The sequence below is a fragment of the Oryx dammah genome, unplaced genomic scaffold, assembly GCF_014754425.2.
Source record: "Oryx dammah isolate SB20612 unplaced genomic scaffold, SCBI_Odam_1.1 HiC_scaffold_25, whole genome shotgun sequence".
Lineage (NCBI taxonomy): Eukaryota > Metazoa > Chordata > Mammalia > Artiodactyla > Bovidae > Oryx > Oryx dammah.
In genome coordinates this window covers 67,861,044-67,877,022 of record NW_024070209.1, presented here as the reverse complement: position 1 = coordinate 67,877,022, position 15,979 = coordinate 67,861,044, and the positions used below count along the sequence as shown (strand labels likewise).

At 53.2% G+C, this 15,979-nt stretch overlaps 1 protein-coding gene across 1 annotated transcript in view; it reads left to right on the top strand.

Annotated features, from left to right (window-relative positions):
- EHD3 (EH domain containing 3) overlaps nt 1-15,232 on the top strand; it is a 34,635-nt gene extending 19,403 nt beyond the window's left edge. The window contains exons 3-6 of the mRNA XM_040224141.1: nt 1,034-1,131; nt 8,843-9,255; nt 9,956-10,120; nt 13,033-15,232. Coding sequence (XP_040080075.1) covers nt 1,034-1,131; nt 8,843-9,255; nt 9,956-10,120; nt 13,033-13,560 — 1,204 coding nt within the window. The 3' untranslated portion in view covers nt 13,561-15,232. The remainder of the gene's footprint in view (nt 1-1,033; nt 1,132-8,842; nt 9,256-9,955; nt 10,121-13,032) is intronic.
- Nucleotides 15,233-15,979: the final 747 nt, after the last annotated feature.

The window sequence follows — 15,979 nt, the reverse complement described above, 5'->3', positions numbered from 1 at the left end:
ACACACACACACACACACACACACACACACACACACACACACACACATACACACACACACTCACACACACACACACACCCTGGCTTCCTGCCTGCACCCCTGTCCTCCCAGCAAAGCTGGTCAACTTTTGAGGTCTTACTTCAGGTTCTGTCTCCCCTGTGTGGCTTCCTGGACTCTTTCCCATGCATCCCTGGCCTCCTCACCTGACCTGCATTTCTGCAGCCACCTCACTGGAGAGCAGAGGCTCCCTTCTGGAACTGTGATGGTCAGACACCTTGTTGGCTTCCACCAAAAAAGGCATTTAAGAGAGAAGGCTTGAAGTAAGAAGGATCCAGCTTAGGTTTACCAGTTTATATTTGGAGACTTTGGTATGTAATGCTGGAAATGTTTCCTTGCTTAAGGCTTGAGAAGGAAATGGCAAGCTACCCCAGTATTCTTGCCTGGGAAATCCCATGGAGAGAGGAACCTGGCAGACTACAGTCCATAGCGCCACACAGAGTCGGACGTGACTGAAGCGACTTAGTGTGCATGCACACTATGCTAATAGCAACATTTGGTATTTGGACAGCCTCGTAAAAGCCCACATAAGCATTCCTGCGTGGTGTGGCCCATTCTTCAAGTCCAGTTGTAGTGTCTCCTCCTCCAGGAAGCCTTCCTTCCACCTTGGATCTCCTGAGTCCTTCACTTGACCTCTTTGGGGGTGCTGGTCCCATGGTACCTATATCCTTGTGCACACCTCCACTATTCTACCAGACTGTGCTCCTGGTGGGGCAGGGTTCGAGCGCTGGACATCCTGGTGTCACTGCCAGCAGGGGCTCACAGACATAGTCCTACAGCTGCCTTAGGATGCCCCCGAGAGCTTCCTCCAAGTACAGATCCTAGGTCCACTATGGGAGTTGGTCTAACTTGGGCTGGGAGTCTGCATTAGAACCTCTGCCCAGGGCAGGAGAGGTTGGTATGGGGCCAAAAGGAGGGTGCCTGAGAGGCAAGGGCAGAATGGTGGCTCACCACGGGTCTCTTCCCACCTGTGCAGGTTTGTGTGTGCCCAGCTGCCCAACCCCGTGCTGGAGAGCATCAGCGTCATCGACACACCAGGCATCCTCTCTGGAGAGAAGCAGAGGATCAGCAGAGGTAAGCAAGGCACCTGGTAGGCTTGGCCCTGGCTCTGTGTTAGGTTCTTTCCAGAATGTTCTCTGGCTTCTATACCAGGATAGAGGGTCCTGGGGCCTTGCTGTCTCCTGATGAGTCAGTGCTGCCTCCTGTGCTATGTGGGGTGGTCCTAGGCAGGGGCTAGCACCAGAGCTCAAGTCCATTGTCACTCAGGAGCAGCTGGCCTCAGGCTTCTCATCTGTGAAATGGACATATCAGTGTCTGCCTTACTCATCTCTTTGGGTTTCTTCCTGGGCCAAACACTGGCTTGTTCTAAAGGTCCTGCTGTCCCTGTCCCGGGAGCTGGCAGCTCTGCAGGGAGGCAAGTGCGGGCAGAGGACTTCAGCAACAGCGTGAGGATGACAGTGTGCTTTGGGGTGTGAGAGCAAGGAGCTAGGTACTTGAAAATGCTCATTCCAGCAGATGTGGGTGACTGCTCATTGAGGGAGGTCCCTGGAATGGGGTGTCAGGAGCCTGAACTCAAGAGCCAGACCACCGGCATTCTGAGCCTTCCTCTAACACTTCCTGGCAGGGTGACCTGGAGGGTTTCTTTCCTTCAGCCGCCTCATCTGTAGAGTAGAGGACATAAGTCTATCTACCTTCTAGGGTTGTTTGAGAATTAAAAGAAATAACACAAGTGAAAAACCTCCTGTCTGGCTCATAGCAAGTGCCTGGTAAAAATGAGTTCTTACCAGTCATCACCACCACCAGCAGCATTGGGTTTTTCCTAGCTCTAAAATACTAGATGGATACTGCAAAAGTCTTAAAGCTACAGCTCATGACCATGCTCCCCCAGCCTCTCCAGCCACACCAGGCTGTGTGCCCCAGACGGCCCCCTACCGTTTCTGTGCTGATGCTGTATTTCTGGTAAGAAAAGCTGATGAAGCCATGCCCACCCCAGTCCTGGAGCTTGGAGCTGGGCAGGAGCCAAACCAGCACTCTGAAGGCAGCTTCTGGGAAGGGAAGGCTTTGCACAGGCAAGAGTTCTCTGGGCGACCTTCGGTGACGACCCACCTTCCTCCCACACATGCCTGGGGTGAGGTGCATGTATGGTGGTGCAGGAGAGAGGTGGACATAGAACCGATGGCCTGGAGGGGAGGGACATCTCACCCCCTCCCTCTGGTCTACCTGCCCTTTGGAAGCACTCTGTTCAGGGCCCCATAGTGGGGTGCAGGGAGTAGCTTGGACAGCTGCCTTGCTTCTATTTGTTTCCCTAATTATTCCCTTCCTCCTGACCAGTCCCTACCATCACCCCTTAAGTCTTCCTCTAGGCTCATCATGAGTTTAGACCTAAAGGGGATTTACACAGATAGCCTGTGTCTCCTCGACAAAATTCTCCCCCTGAACTCCCCAAGCATTGGGTTCCTACAAGTACAGCCTGACCGGGGGTCCAGAGAGGATTCCAGCCTTTGGGTTTCCAAGGGCACTGGACTGGGAGTTTAGAGCATTGGGTTTTAGAACCTGTGGGTCTCAGTAGGTCACATTTTCCCTGAGTCTTAATGTCCCTGTGAGTAACAAAGGGTAATGATACCCATCACTTGACCTCATGATGTCCACAGACAGTAATGGAAACTTGAACATCAGCTCTGGAACTGGATCACAGTGAGCTCCCTTCTTTCGTCTTTATCTGACACCCAGGGCCTCCCTATCAATAGGGCAGCACCAGGACAATCTATCAATACAATGGCCTTCCTTGCAGTTGTGCAGTGCACTGCCTGTGCAGCTGTACATGGCAGCCCTGCCTTCCTCAGCTTCTGTTACATTCTGTTCTTTTCCTAGTCCTCTTTCTCCTGACTTTATCTTTGGACCTCAATGGCTTCTCTACAGTAAACTGGGGGCTCAGTTTTCCTGCTTGCCCTTCCTATCCCCTTCCCACCCCATGCCAACTGCTACCAGGTCTCACCCCACTTCTGGGAGAAGTGATAGCCCAGTGTGTGTCTCTGCAGACCTATTTGATCTCTGCCCTCCTGAGCCTAGATTATAAATGCAGCTGCTGGCAAAGTAGCTGGGATAAAAACAAGAGCTGAGAGCTGAGCTGCCAGTCCTGCATCATCAGCCTGGGGCAGGGCTGACTTCAGCACTCCACAGAGACCAGGAAAATAGAGGGTGGGGATTGGCTACCCTCAGATATCAGGGGCACCCCAGATAAGGAAAGTTTCTAGTGTGAAGACCTCCCCCCCTCATCCTTCACAATCAGCCATATAGTTAGGTAGTTCAGTGTTTACCTATATACATATAACCCTCTATCTATATACATCACACCTCCCTCCACACACCCCCCATACACACACACAGGTATGTGCACAGAACCAAACACTCTTCTGTGGCCTTTCGCCTGGGCTCTCAGAACTCTGGGTTTGGCCACAGTACAGATCTGGTGCTTCTTGCCTTCCTGCAGCCCAGGGCCAGGATAGTCCATGGATAGCCCAGCAGGCGCGCACCAGACTGAGGTGGTGCCATGTTCCACTCACTGAGCCTCATGCCAGGTTCAAGGCTGTGTCTCACCAGGGAAACAGGGCATCGTCATCACATTTACACTGAGCCTCTTCTGGGCCGAGGCCTGGTGGGCCACTTCTCCCAGAGGCCCCGCCCAGGCCTCAGCCTTCACAGGTGGAGCACTCAGGCGCCAGGCCCGAGCTGGGCCAAGTGTGGTCCCTGGTCAGGGTGTGGCCCCTCTGCCCAGATCTGGGGGTGTCTTGTGTGCCTTGTGGGAGAGCCGGAAGCAGGGATGTCCGGGAACCTGAACCCAGGAAGTCCTGGCCCTCACTTGTCTCTGGATGCAGATGCTTTGGGGTGGGCGGGAGAGGGGCAGGGAGGCAGTTGCTGGAAGTGACAGGATGTGTCCAGCCCGGGACTCATTGCTGGGAAGAAGCGAGGATGCAGCAGAAGAGGAAGGCTCCGGAAGCCTGAGTGTCCTCACACTTGGGAACCACATTTCCTGTCCACCTCCCAGCTAGAAACCCCCACAGGCTCCACCTTAGAAAAGCAACCCCACGGTGCACTGCACACATCACTCCAGCGGACCCTATCCTGTGCAGGTGAGCTCAGCAGGGCCAGAGCAGGAAAACACTTGCCCAGGTCACACAGCCGGGATGGGAACTCTGGTCTCCTGCTTCCCTGTCCAGTAGCTTTTCAGCACATTAGCATGGCCTGCCTGCCCACGAGGAGCTCAGAGAAGAGGAATGGGGCATGCTCTCATCTGGGGACCAGGGGGCACGCTCTCCTCTGCAACTTTCCCCTGGGGACCCCAGAGGGTCAGGGCCGATCCTCACAGTCTCCCGTCCCTGGCCTGTTCCTGGCGCCCTCACGTAGGGGCCTCCAGGCCCCCAGACCACATTCTGTACATACACACCTGTAGGATTGTCACATGCCAGGGCGGAGTAGCAGAGTCCCGAGTCCCTTCCAAAGGGTGCACAGACACCATGTGGCCACCTGGGAGGCCTGGGACAAGGCTGTTGGGCTGCTTTTCAAGGTGACTTCTGGGAGGCATGTAATGTGGCCTTTGTCATCTTAACTGGTCCCACACTTTGCAAACTGATACCTTCTAATTATTTCTCTTTCTCTAAGATGTCTTTAAATCTTGACAGATTCTGGAACAGGACCTTTTATGTACCCACCTCAAATAAGCTCAGCGCCCGGAGCTCCAGCCTTGCGGGGCTCTGAGCCGAGAAAACACAGAGGGGAGTAAGGATCTGGGTCCTAGCCCCAAGTTTAACACCACCTGGCTATGTGAGCTGGGGCGAGCCCCTTCACCTCTCTGTTCCCTCTCCCTTCCCTGTTAGATGTGTCTGCCTGTTTACCTCCTGGCACATGGAGAGTTATGAGAGTCAAATGAGACTGTGTGGCTGAAAATACCAAGAAATGTGCTGCCTTGTCAGCACCCTTGCTCTGCCTCTCAGGCTGTGAAGGAAGCTGGTTGATGACTAAGGAGTTGCTGCACTTATTGTTGTTTGTCTCATTGATTTCCTCCTGCCTGGAATTACTTAGAAATGCTTTCCTTCCAGTGCCCTGGAGCCTGGGGTGGGGGGCGGGCCTGCATGCTCCAGGGGCCTGCTCACCCACTCTCCCAGAGGAGGCAGACTTGCTACCTGACGGCCAGCTTCACCATCAGTCTTCCAGAGCCTGAATCTCCCACCACCCACCAGTCCACATTTCATGGACCCTTAGCTACTGCAAGGACTTGAGAGCTCTGTTGTGGGGCTCTGAGCCGTTCCCAGAACCAGCAAGGGAAAGGGGGCTCATCACCCCAGATGTCGCAGCAGAGCCTCGAGACTGAGTCTGGGCCCTCCCCATGGCTCTCTTGTAACCATGGTTCTACCATTAATCCCCCACCAGTCAGTCATTTTTACCCCCATTTTACAGCCGAAAACCTGAGGTTCAGACTTGCCTAAATCCACGCAGAAACTAAATGGGAGAGCAGCCCATTCCCCTTTCCTGAATAGGTCTACCCCGTGCTTTTCTGATGCTCCCATTCCTGGATCTGTATAATCTCAGTCTACAAAATCGATTAGATACCCAGCCTGGAGCCTGTGAGGCTCTATAGCCAGGATCAGGGAGGCTGAGCTTCAGAGAGAGCCCGCAGAGTCATTGCTTGACTCTCATTTCCTCGCAGCCACACCTGGGGAGGAAGCTTTCTCAGCATCCCCCTGCTGGTAATTTGATAGCCAGCCCTGCCAGAGCAAGCAGAATTTGCAAAAGTGGAAGGATGAAGAGGAGGCCTCCGTGTGCCTGAAATCCTAGAAAGGGTTCCCAGAAGCCATCTGCCTGCCCTCAGGCAGGAGCAGCCTTCATATGGGCACCCAGGACATCTAAGACAGCAACCCCCAGCCTTCCTTCCCCCGGATTAACAAGCAAAGAGACCAAGGACCAGAGAAGGAAGGCTTCTTGCCCCAAGACACACAGCAAGTTGATAGCTGAGCAGAAACTAGAGGTGGGCGTGTCCAGACTAGTGCGCCTCAGATGACCCCTTCAGAGCACACCCAAGTCATGGGAACTCAGGCTTGAAAGAAGCTCCGAATAGCGGGGCAGAGCCATAGGAGCAGCCAGGGTCACAGGCAGTCTCATCTGCGTCCTCGTTGTTGATTGGATCCTCACAGCCAGCCTCTGGCAGGGTGTGGTGGGTTCTGTAAGGTAAAGGAACTAGAGAAGGCAAGGTTTGGAAAAAGGAGACCAGCACTTTGATAGGAACAGATCACCTTTAATGAGGCGAGCGGGGTAGCAGTCAGATTAGTGAGCTGCTGTGCTAAGTCAAGAAGAGAGTAGGTATATAAAGAAAACATAGATGCAGAGATACATCGTTTTGAGGGGTCTGTTTTTCCTCATGATTATTTTTGATTAGTTAGCTTTCAGCAACTGGCGCGAGGAATTCCTGAGACCGGCCAGAGACTGGGGGGGGTAGCTGGGAACTGAACGTAATCAATCTTAATGTCCATTCCTTTCTTCAGGGGAGAAAGTTCTTTATTCTGTATAGAATGGTGAGGAGGATCTGGAGGGAGTTTTAACTCCAGGCTATTTTGTAGCTTTCCTTCAGGTTCCAATTCAGAGACCAGGAAACTGAGGCCCAGGGATGGCTTATTCACTGTCCCTGGGATGTAAAAGGCAGACCAGGTCTCACATTGCAGTTCTGAGCAGCACATGCTGATAGAGCACCTACTGTGTGCAGGGGACCATGCTGAGCACAGGGAAGCAGAGGAGGATGAGCAGGCCCTGCCCCACCAGCTCCCAATGCAGCAGGGGGACAATGCATCCTGATGGTTCCCTGGGTCAGCCAAGAGGCCGGCACCTGCCTGAGGGGCACCTGACCCAGCCATAGGGACAGGCACGGCCCTGTTCCGGCAGCACTGACTGGGGTCATCCCTCCCTTGCCCCTCCCCACGCGGGGTCCGGTCAGGCTTCTGAGATTTGCCCCACTCCCTCCAGGTCTTTGCAGCAGAGCCTCCTTGTGCAAGGCTACCATCATTGTGGACTGGCGAGGGCTCAGAGGCCAGGAGCCTCTTCTCTGTAGCTTCGCTGGCCCCTTCGATCTCCCTAGCCCGTGGAGGGGTGGCTAGAGAGCTGGGCTTAGAGCCAGAAGACCTGCATTCTGGTCCTGAGCCCTGGGCAGGCTCAGCGGCTTGCTTTGAGCCATGTCATCAAGTGTCCAGCAGTTGCCACCAGCGGCCACATGAGGTATGCTGAGCAGTGAGGGCTGAAATCTGCCTCACAGGAGGGAGGGACATAGGGAAGAGGCAGCCTGCTCTTCACAGCTGCCCTCCCCATAGCCGGCACCACCACAGCCAAAACCTCATCTGGCTAGATTTGGGAGCAGGCCTCAGCAGAAGGGCAGAGGCCGCTGAGCCCCACTGCCCTCCCCAGCCACAGCAGAGGGCAAGCTTGCTGGTTCCAGGCACTGCAGCAGCAAGGTTGTGACCTATTTTCCAGGTTCTTGGGGCACTGGGGCCCGGAAGTCAGCTTGCCTTGATTTTCTGAGACCTCTGCCCCACTTCCTGCCTATGACTCTGAGGGGCTGCCTTCTGGAGGTGAAGTGAGAGCCGCCCTCCACCTGGCTGTGCTGAAGAAGATTAAATATAGCCAGAGCCAGCCCTTGGAAGGGATGGGGGAGGGAGTGGGTGCAGACTGCAGGCCCCCCTGGAGCAGGCGGGCACGGACCTTGGGGCTCAGTGGAACTGTGAATCCAGCCTGGGCACAAGGAGGGGAGAGGGAGGCAGGGGGCTCAAAGGTGCAGGACCCACTGCCTGCAGGACTGTGTAGGGTGCCCAGGGCCCCATAGCCAGGTCTAGTCCTGAACACCCCCTCCCCAGCACACACACACATACACATACACCAGCAATTGACTCTCTCCTCATCTCTGAGTCTCTCCTCTGAAAAGTGGGACTGTGCCTGCCTCAGAGGGTGGTGTGGGGGTGAATTGAGGTCGTGATGTGAACTGAATCGAAGTCTGAGGCTCTAACAGTCTCTCCAGGGGATTCTGCTGAACTCACGCTGAGGACCTTGTTACAGGCGAGCAGAGCTGCTTGCCTCTTACTCGGTTGCAAGGCAGTTGCCGAATGACTCTCCCTGGTCTCTAATCTTCCTCTGTGAGGCAGGGCGGGAACTGCTGGCTTTTTCCTTTTGGCTCAGTCTCCCACTCAATGGTGGCAAAGAGCTCTGGGACCCCAAGGTCTCTGCCTGTAAAACCCTGTGGTGTGGTGTTGGGAGCCAGGGTCTTTGAGCCTACCCAGAACTTAAGGAAGGGCTCCTACCGCCCTGCCAGTGGTGTGGCAGTGGGGAGCGACAGAGGGCCCAACACTTCCATCTTTGTCCCAGCGCTGCTGCTCCTGGGCTGTATGCCCTCGAGCAAGTCACTTTACCTCTCTGAGCCTCACATCCCCATCTATTGCCCTTTATATGGAAGAGGAGACTGAGAGGTGAAGCTGCTTCCTCTCTAGCTGCTAGGTGAGCTGAGCATCTCTGGTCCTTAAAAATCTATTAACTAGATACTATTCGTATGCCCATTTATAGATGGAGAAACTGACTCAGAGACAGTCGGTAACTGGGCCAAAGTTTCAAGGCCAAATAGTGAAATGATGGAGGAGCCAGAGTTGAACCCAGATCTGACTCCCGAGACCATGTTATTTCCACTGCACCGCTGCCTCACCCCAAATCCCTACCCTTCACCCCAAAGGCCCCACCCCCTGACTCTGCTCTGCCACAGGGTACGACTTCGCTGCCGTCCTCGAGTGGTTCGCCGAGCGGGTGGACCGCATCATCCTGCTCTTTGACGCCCACAAGCTGGACATCTCCGATGAGTTCTCGGAAGTCATCAAAGCCCTCAAGAACCACGAGGACAAGATGCGAGTGGTGCTGAACAAGGCCGACCAGATCGAGACGCAGCAGCTGATGCGGGTGTATGGGGCCCTCATGTGGTCCCTGGGGAAGATCGTCAACACGCCCGAGGTGATCCGGGTGTACATCGGCTCCTTCTGGTCCCACCCGCTTCTCATCCCGGACAACCGGAAGCTCTTTGAGGCCGAGGAGCAGGACCTGTTCAGAGACATCCAGAGTCTGCCCCGAAATGCTGCCCTGCGCAAGCTGAATGACCTCATCAAGAGAGCCAGGCTGGCCAAGGTGAGGCTGCCTCTAGGAGAGGGACAGCATGGGGGGGGCTGGTGGTCTGGGGATGAGGTCAGCTGCAAGGGGAGAGGGCTACTGCCTGCAGCCCTGAGCTATTGTCTGGCCATGTGAGGATGTCCGGGAGTCACTGCCTTGTGAGCATCAGACATGCCCACTCGGACGGGGTGGGGCAGGGTAGTGTGGTGGTTACGATGACATGCCCTGGCGTCAGATGGCCAGATCGGAGTCAACTCCATAGTTTACAGTGTGATCCCAACCTCAGCAAGGCCCCTAGTTGCTCTGTGCCTGCTCCCACATCTGTGCAATGAAAGGGTAAGAAGATAACATAGAATAAAGATGGAAAAGCCCTCATCACAGTGCCTGGCATCCTCACAAGTGCTTTGTTCGTGTCAGCTGTTGTTACTGTCTTCCGCATTAACATCATCACCAGAATTACCATCCCTATTAGTCTTGACCTTAACCTCCTCACTAGCTCCCGTTCCCCCAAGATCTAGTGAAACAGCTCAGTGCTGTAAGCAATGGAAGAGAAAGAGGATGGAGATAAATTATTTCAGAAGTAGGAGCAGGAGGAAGAGTTTGTAGGAAAAGACAGGGTGAGAGGTGCCCTGGAGGGAAGGAAAGAACTTGATCTTGATGGTAAAGGAAAGAACTAGAGGTCTTGATCTGAAGGCTTCTCCTTGCCCCTGCCATTCAGGTTCACGCCTACATCATCAGCTCTCTGAAGAAGGAAATGCCCTCCATGTTCGGAAAGGACAACAAGAAGAAGGAGCTGGTGAACAATCTGGCTGAGATTTATGCCCAGATCGAGCGGGAGCACCAGATCTCACCTGGGGACTTCCCCAACCTGAAGAGGATGCAGGTAACCAGGCTCTGGGGGCTCCAGGAAAGGGACGAGCTGGCTGAGCATCTCAAACTTGGAGTAGACCACCCTAGGATGTTCTGGGGAAACAGCCCAGAATCAACAGGCAGGCAGGTAGCACTGGGCATGCCCTTCCTGCTGGGCTGACACTGGCCCAACAGGTGCCAGACCTGGACCCTGGGAGAAACATGGAGCCCTGGTGCTCGCGGTGGGCAGTGGTGTTAGATGGGGCTCTGATACTTCCAGCTTATGACCTTCTCCTGTCCTGGTCACCACTGGTTTGGAATCCCCACCACATCATGTGAAATAGGACAAGTCACCTGACAAACATTCTCTTGGCCCTTCATTGCTTAAGTTTACTGCTGAGATCTGCCTTGGCAGTGATTTGAACATACGCCGCCGAGAAGCAGAAGTCTGCACAGGAGTTTGTCATCTTTGGGTTGCACCATGGGCGCCTCTCTTGGGCCAGGGTCAGTCACACATAGTTTCTTATGTCCCCCAAAACAACCCTCTGGGGGAGGCATTTCATCCCCCTTTCACAGGTGAGCAAACTGAGGTTTACAAATGTAATTAATCTGCCTGTGGTTTTAGTAATGTTTACATAGGCTGCAAATAGAAACCCCAGAAGCTGTCCAAGGTCTAAGCAAAAACCTACCACACCCTGCTAACTGGATCCTCTCTAACCTTCTGTCTCTTGTCTACATGTTGAGGCTACAAAAGCACCACCTTATATGGATATTGTGAGCAGAAATCAGATTAATGTTTGTAAGGCAGTTAGCATGGCCTGGCACAGACTATGCTGTTTAAATGCAGTAGCAAGTTAGGTGAGATTTCACCAGCAGAGGAGGCAGGGAGATGACCACAAGGAACCTACCTCTGCATGATTTTTGCAACTTTCCATGATTCTGTAATTATTTAAAAAGGAAAAGTTTTCAAGAATTAGGGGATTAGGAAAAATAAGCAGATGTAGTAGTAATATTGTTTTTGCTCTTGTTGCTCAGAGGGTTTCAGAACATCAGTGTAGTCCCAAACATATGCATTTTTCTTTCCTATCTAGTAAAAGAAAAACAGAGACGTCCAGAGTGTGCATTTCTTCATGCATCCATTCGTTCCTATAACTATCCACATCGAGCCAGTCACTTGTTTCAGAATTGTTTTCACATAATTTGGGCTTCAACTTTCAGTTTCTCTTTCTGTTAAGAATTTCATGATCTGTAAGCAAATTTTGGGGAAGATGACATTTGAAAGGGATCATATGAGTTTTTAATGTGAGGAATTCTTTTGCAACACAGATGGTTTCACCTTCTCAGTTGTTTGCCCACCTGATGTCAGGTTCTGTTAGGGATGCTGGTTCAGTATGTAAATAACTGTACTGTGGGGACATATGTGTAGGCTGATGGGAGTACTCATTTTGACCCCTGGAAGACACTGGGACCCCTAGTTGGGAGCCCACAAAACACACCTCGACGTGGACAGGCTGGGAGAGGCAGGGACCAGGGAGGTTGTGCCCAAGGGCAGGAGAAAGGGCTTGTCTGCTCCACCCTCCACATCCCTCCCAGCCCCACCCTGGAATGGAGGTGAGGATGCCCAGGCTCACACTTAGTGTTGAAATATAGCCATGGGTATTTTCTAAATTCTTCTGTAGTATGCTTGTCCTGAGCCTGTCCCCTATAAACTGGCCTCTCTCCCAGTGTCCCAAGATTGCTGTGGCCAGAGCCAGGGTGGGAGCTGGAAGCTCTCATCTTGTCATTACAGCAGCCAATCTGGGGATATTTGAGACCTGGGACCTTTAAAAATGGCAAAGACATGCAAGGCAGAACACATTTCTTTTACCACATAGTGTGGTGGTCATGGGAAGGCAAGGAGGGGAGCTTTTATAAAACCCGCCTACCTGCTCCTGCCTCCTGAGTCAGAACCCTCAGGGAGAAGCTGATCATTGAAAAATTTCTCCAGATAATCCCTCAGGCATCCTGATTAAGAACCACTGGCTTGGGAATGACCTTTGGCTTCTGCTGTGATTTATTTCTCGTTGCCTGTACCTCCCTTTTTCCTTCCTGAATGGTGATAGAATGTGATTTCCCACTCTCGGAAGGTCATGAGGAAGAGAATGAGCTCATGTAGTGGAGTGTGTTTTCAAGTGTAACCATTGTTGAAGTAGAGACCCACACGACTCAGTCTAAGGGATGGGGCACTCAAGAGCCACTCACTGTTCAATCAGTAGCCAAAAGGAACTTAGAAATTTAACGCCTGTTGTCCCTTGGTATGCACATGGCAGTGTTCCAGGAACCTCCACAAATGCCAAAATCCATGGATGCTCAAGTTCATGATAATAGAAAATGATGTAGTAGCCACAAAAGCAGAGTCCTCACATACGGAGGCCTGACTCTATTTGCTTCCTAGAACACTAAAGGAACCCAAACAGATCAAAGTGAACTGAAAGTGAAAGTTGCTCAGTCGTGTCCGACTCTTTGCAACCCCGTGGACTGTACAGTCCATGGAATTCTCCAGGCCAGAATACTGGAGTTGGTAGCCTTTCCCTTCTCCAGGGGATCTTCCCAACCCAGGGATCGAACCCAGGTCTTCAATTGCAGGCAGATTCTTTATCAACTGAGCCACCAGGGAAGCCCAAGAATACTGGAGTGGGTAGCCTATCCCTTCTCCAGCGGATCCTCCCAACCCAGGAATCAAACTGGGGTCTCCTGCATTGCAGGCAGATTCTTTTCCAACTGAGCTATCAGGAAAGCCCCTAGCAGATCAAACCATTTGTTAAATCTCTTTCTTCTCCAACCCCTGCAATTAGCCTCTCTCCTGAAAAATCCACCAAGAGTCAATGTATCTTTTGTCTCTTTCTCTCATATCTTTTCTGGGCCCACTGTCTTCTGTCCTCACCCTTTTTCTCTCTCTCTTCCCAGGACCAGCTACAAGCCCAGGACTTTAGCAAATTCCAGCCCCTGAAGAGCAAGCTGCTGGAGGTGGTGGATGACATGCTGGCTCATGACATTGCCCAGCTCATGGTGCTGGTGCGCCAGGAGGAGACCCAGCGGCCCGCCCAGATAGTGAAGGGCGGAGCATTCGAGGGCACCCTCCACGGCCCCTTCGGGCATGGCTACGGGGAGGGGGCCGGGGAGGGCATCGATGATGCCGAGTGGGTGGTGGCCAGGGACAAGCCCATGTACGATGAGATCTTCTACACCCTGTCACCGGTGGATGGCAAGATCACAGGTGCCAATGCCAAGAAGGAAATGGTGCGCTCCAAGCTGCCCAATAGCGTGCTGGGCAAGATCTGGAAGCTGGCCGACATCGACAAGGATGGCATGCTGGATGATGAGGAGTTTGCACTGGCCAACCACCTCATCAAGGTCAAGCTGGAGGGGCATGAGCTGCCCAACGAGCTGCCTGCGCACCTTGTACCGCCCTCCAAAAGGAAGACCACCGAGTGATGGGAGGCGGGGAGGTCCAGAGCAGGCAGGTGTTAGAGGAGATGGGAGAGGCGATCTCTCTCTCTCTCTCTCTCTCACACACACACACACACACACACACACACACACACACACACAGATGTTGAGTCGGCACTGCAGATAGGAGGGAACAAGGATCCCCAGGTTTCCAGGATACATCTCCAAGTGCTCAGAACTGGCTGAGGCACAGAAGTACCTAGAGTCCCAGGAGTCACGCCTCAGTCTCCATCCCTCTTTCCCTCCCTGGTCCCACTGCCCGGAGACCCACCTTCTCCCGTGGAGGCCATTCACTTGGCCACAGATGGCCCACCCGCCTCCAGATTTCCTGGACCCAGAGCAGATGGAAAAGGCTTTTCACTTAATAGACAATCCACTTTTTTCTATGCTTTATCCCCACCTCTTTGACTTGCTAACATGAAATCTGCTCCGGGGCCAGGAGATGGGAAGGGAGGGGGCTTCCACAGGGAGGGGAGTGAAGGGGGAAGCGTCCTCAGGGAACCAGGCCCCAGACTTGAAGAGACGTAGCCACAGCCATGAGCCCTCTTCTTTCCCGTGCTGAGGCTCTGACTGCCTCGGCAGACCTGGCTTTAAACTTGCTTGCACTTCCTTTCAAAGAATCCCGGAACCAGAGAGAGAAGGGAAAAACTTGGCAGGAAAGAAAGCAAAGAAACTGTCCTGTCATCCGTTGCTCTCGTAGCCAGTCAATGGTGGTTTTATCCCACAGATTTTGTGAGATTCCTGTTTTTCCCACCTGGCCTCTGTGTGGATGCTTGTACTTGACACATTTATCCATCCCTTCTGAGTGCCAGGAGCTGCATCCGGCGCTTCATATATCTTATTCCAAGTTGTCCTTAACCACTCTCCAAGGAAGTCCATGTTAGCCCCTCCCATTTGAGCCTGAGACTCAGTAGAGTTCAGGTGACCCTCACAGGTCACACAGCTCACGTGTGATGGAGCTAGGGCCACAGACTCTGCCCTCTGCTGTGATGATGTACTGGATCCCTGTGTTTCTGGCTAATGACAAACTGTGAAGAGTTAGCTGAGCACGCAGACTGCTCACGGGCTCCCAGAGAAGGCTGGCAAGGGAGAAGGGCCAGCCAGCATTTGGTGGGCCGTCAGTCTGACCATCTGTCACAGCACAGAAGCAAACCGTGCCTTCTGGCGATGCGCCCCATGTTCCCAACCTCACAGAAGCCCAGCAGCAGCAGCAGGAATGTGAGCTGGCCTGTTGGGTGCTGTTTGCCTCTGACTCTGCTCTGCCTCCCACCCCGCAGCCTGAATCATCCCAGCTCAAATGCAGCCTCCAACTCTTCTCAAGTGGGACCTCCTGCTGACTGTCGAGAAGGCCAGTTCGAGAGGTCTGAGGCCATGTTCTCTGCAGGAACCACAACTCTGCAGTGTCTGGCAAATCCCCACCATTCCTGATGCCCTACAGCCGCCCTTACAGTGTCTCCCTTGGCTTGCTTTGTGGCCACTGAAACAGTCACTTTGTACGCTATACTCCTACTGTGATGGAAAACAAAAACAAGTATAAGTTATTTTGTATCTATGTTCAGACTACATAGAGAATATTCTCTGTATCTACTATGTGCTTACTACTGCAGTGCATTTGTCATTAGTATTCATGTTAATATAGCACATTTATCCTTTGGTATCTGCTTGGCCATAGAGCATGATTCCGTGGGAGGCTGACGGAGAGGAGTTGGGTTCTTAACTCGGGCATCTCTGGCAGAGGATCGGGGCCACCCATAGCCAGCATCCGCAGGTAGCGTCCCATTGGCCTGGTGCTTTTCCAGGCCCACTGACTACCCAGGCTGCCCCGGTGGAACCACCCTGCCACTCTGGAGGGAAGATAGTTCCCAACTCCTGGGCTTTCTTCTGCATCCACACATTTCTCTTTATCATGAAATGAAGACCAAAGGAAAACCAAGGTACAGAGATCCAGCCTCCTCTAATTCAGGTGCCAAGCCCAGCAGAGGACCAATTCCCAACTCTATGCCTTTATTTCAACTGAAGAGGAATGGGAAGGACAGCAGAGTGAGGGGAGGTTTCTGTCTTTATTTTAGATGGAGAGGGGTGTCTGTCGGTCCCCTCACCCCACCTTTGGACACACACATGTGCCACTCTCCTGCCCTTCCTTTCCCTGAGTCTCTTCCCGCCCTTCTTCAGGGCTCCACCCTGGAGAGATCTGGCAGGCATGGGAATTCCATGTTGACACTTCTCCCATCTCCTGAGAAAGAGGAAATGGTGTTTGAGCCTTCCCCCCAGAGATGAGGGGACAGATGGGGAACACTTTCTCTGGGGCTGTCGCTCTGCCCCTGCTGCCTGGACCTATTGATCTCTTGCAGTCTCTGGGGGCTTGGGGAACTCTCCTGCCTCAGCCTGGAGAACGTTTAAAGTG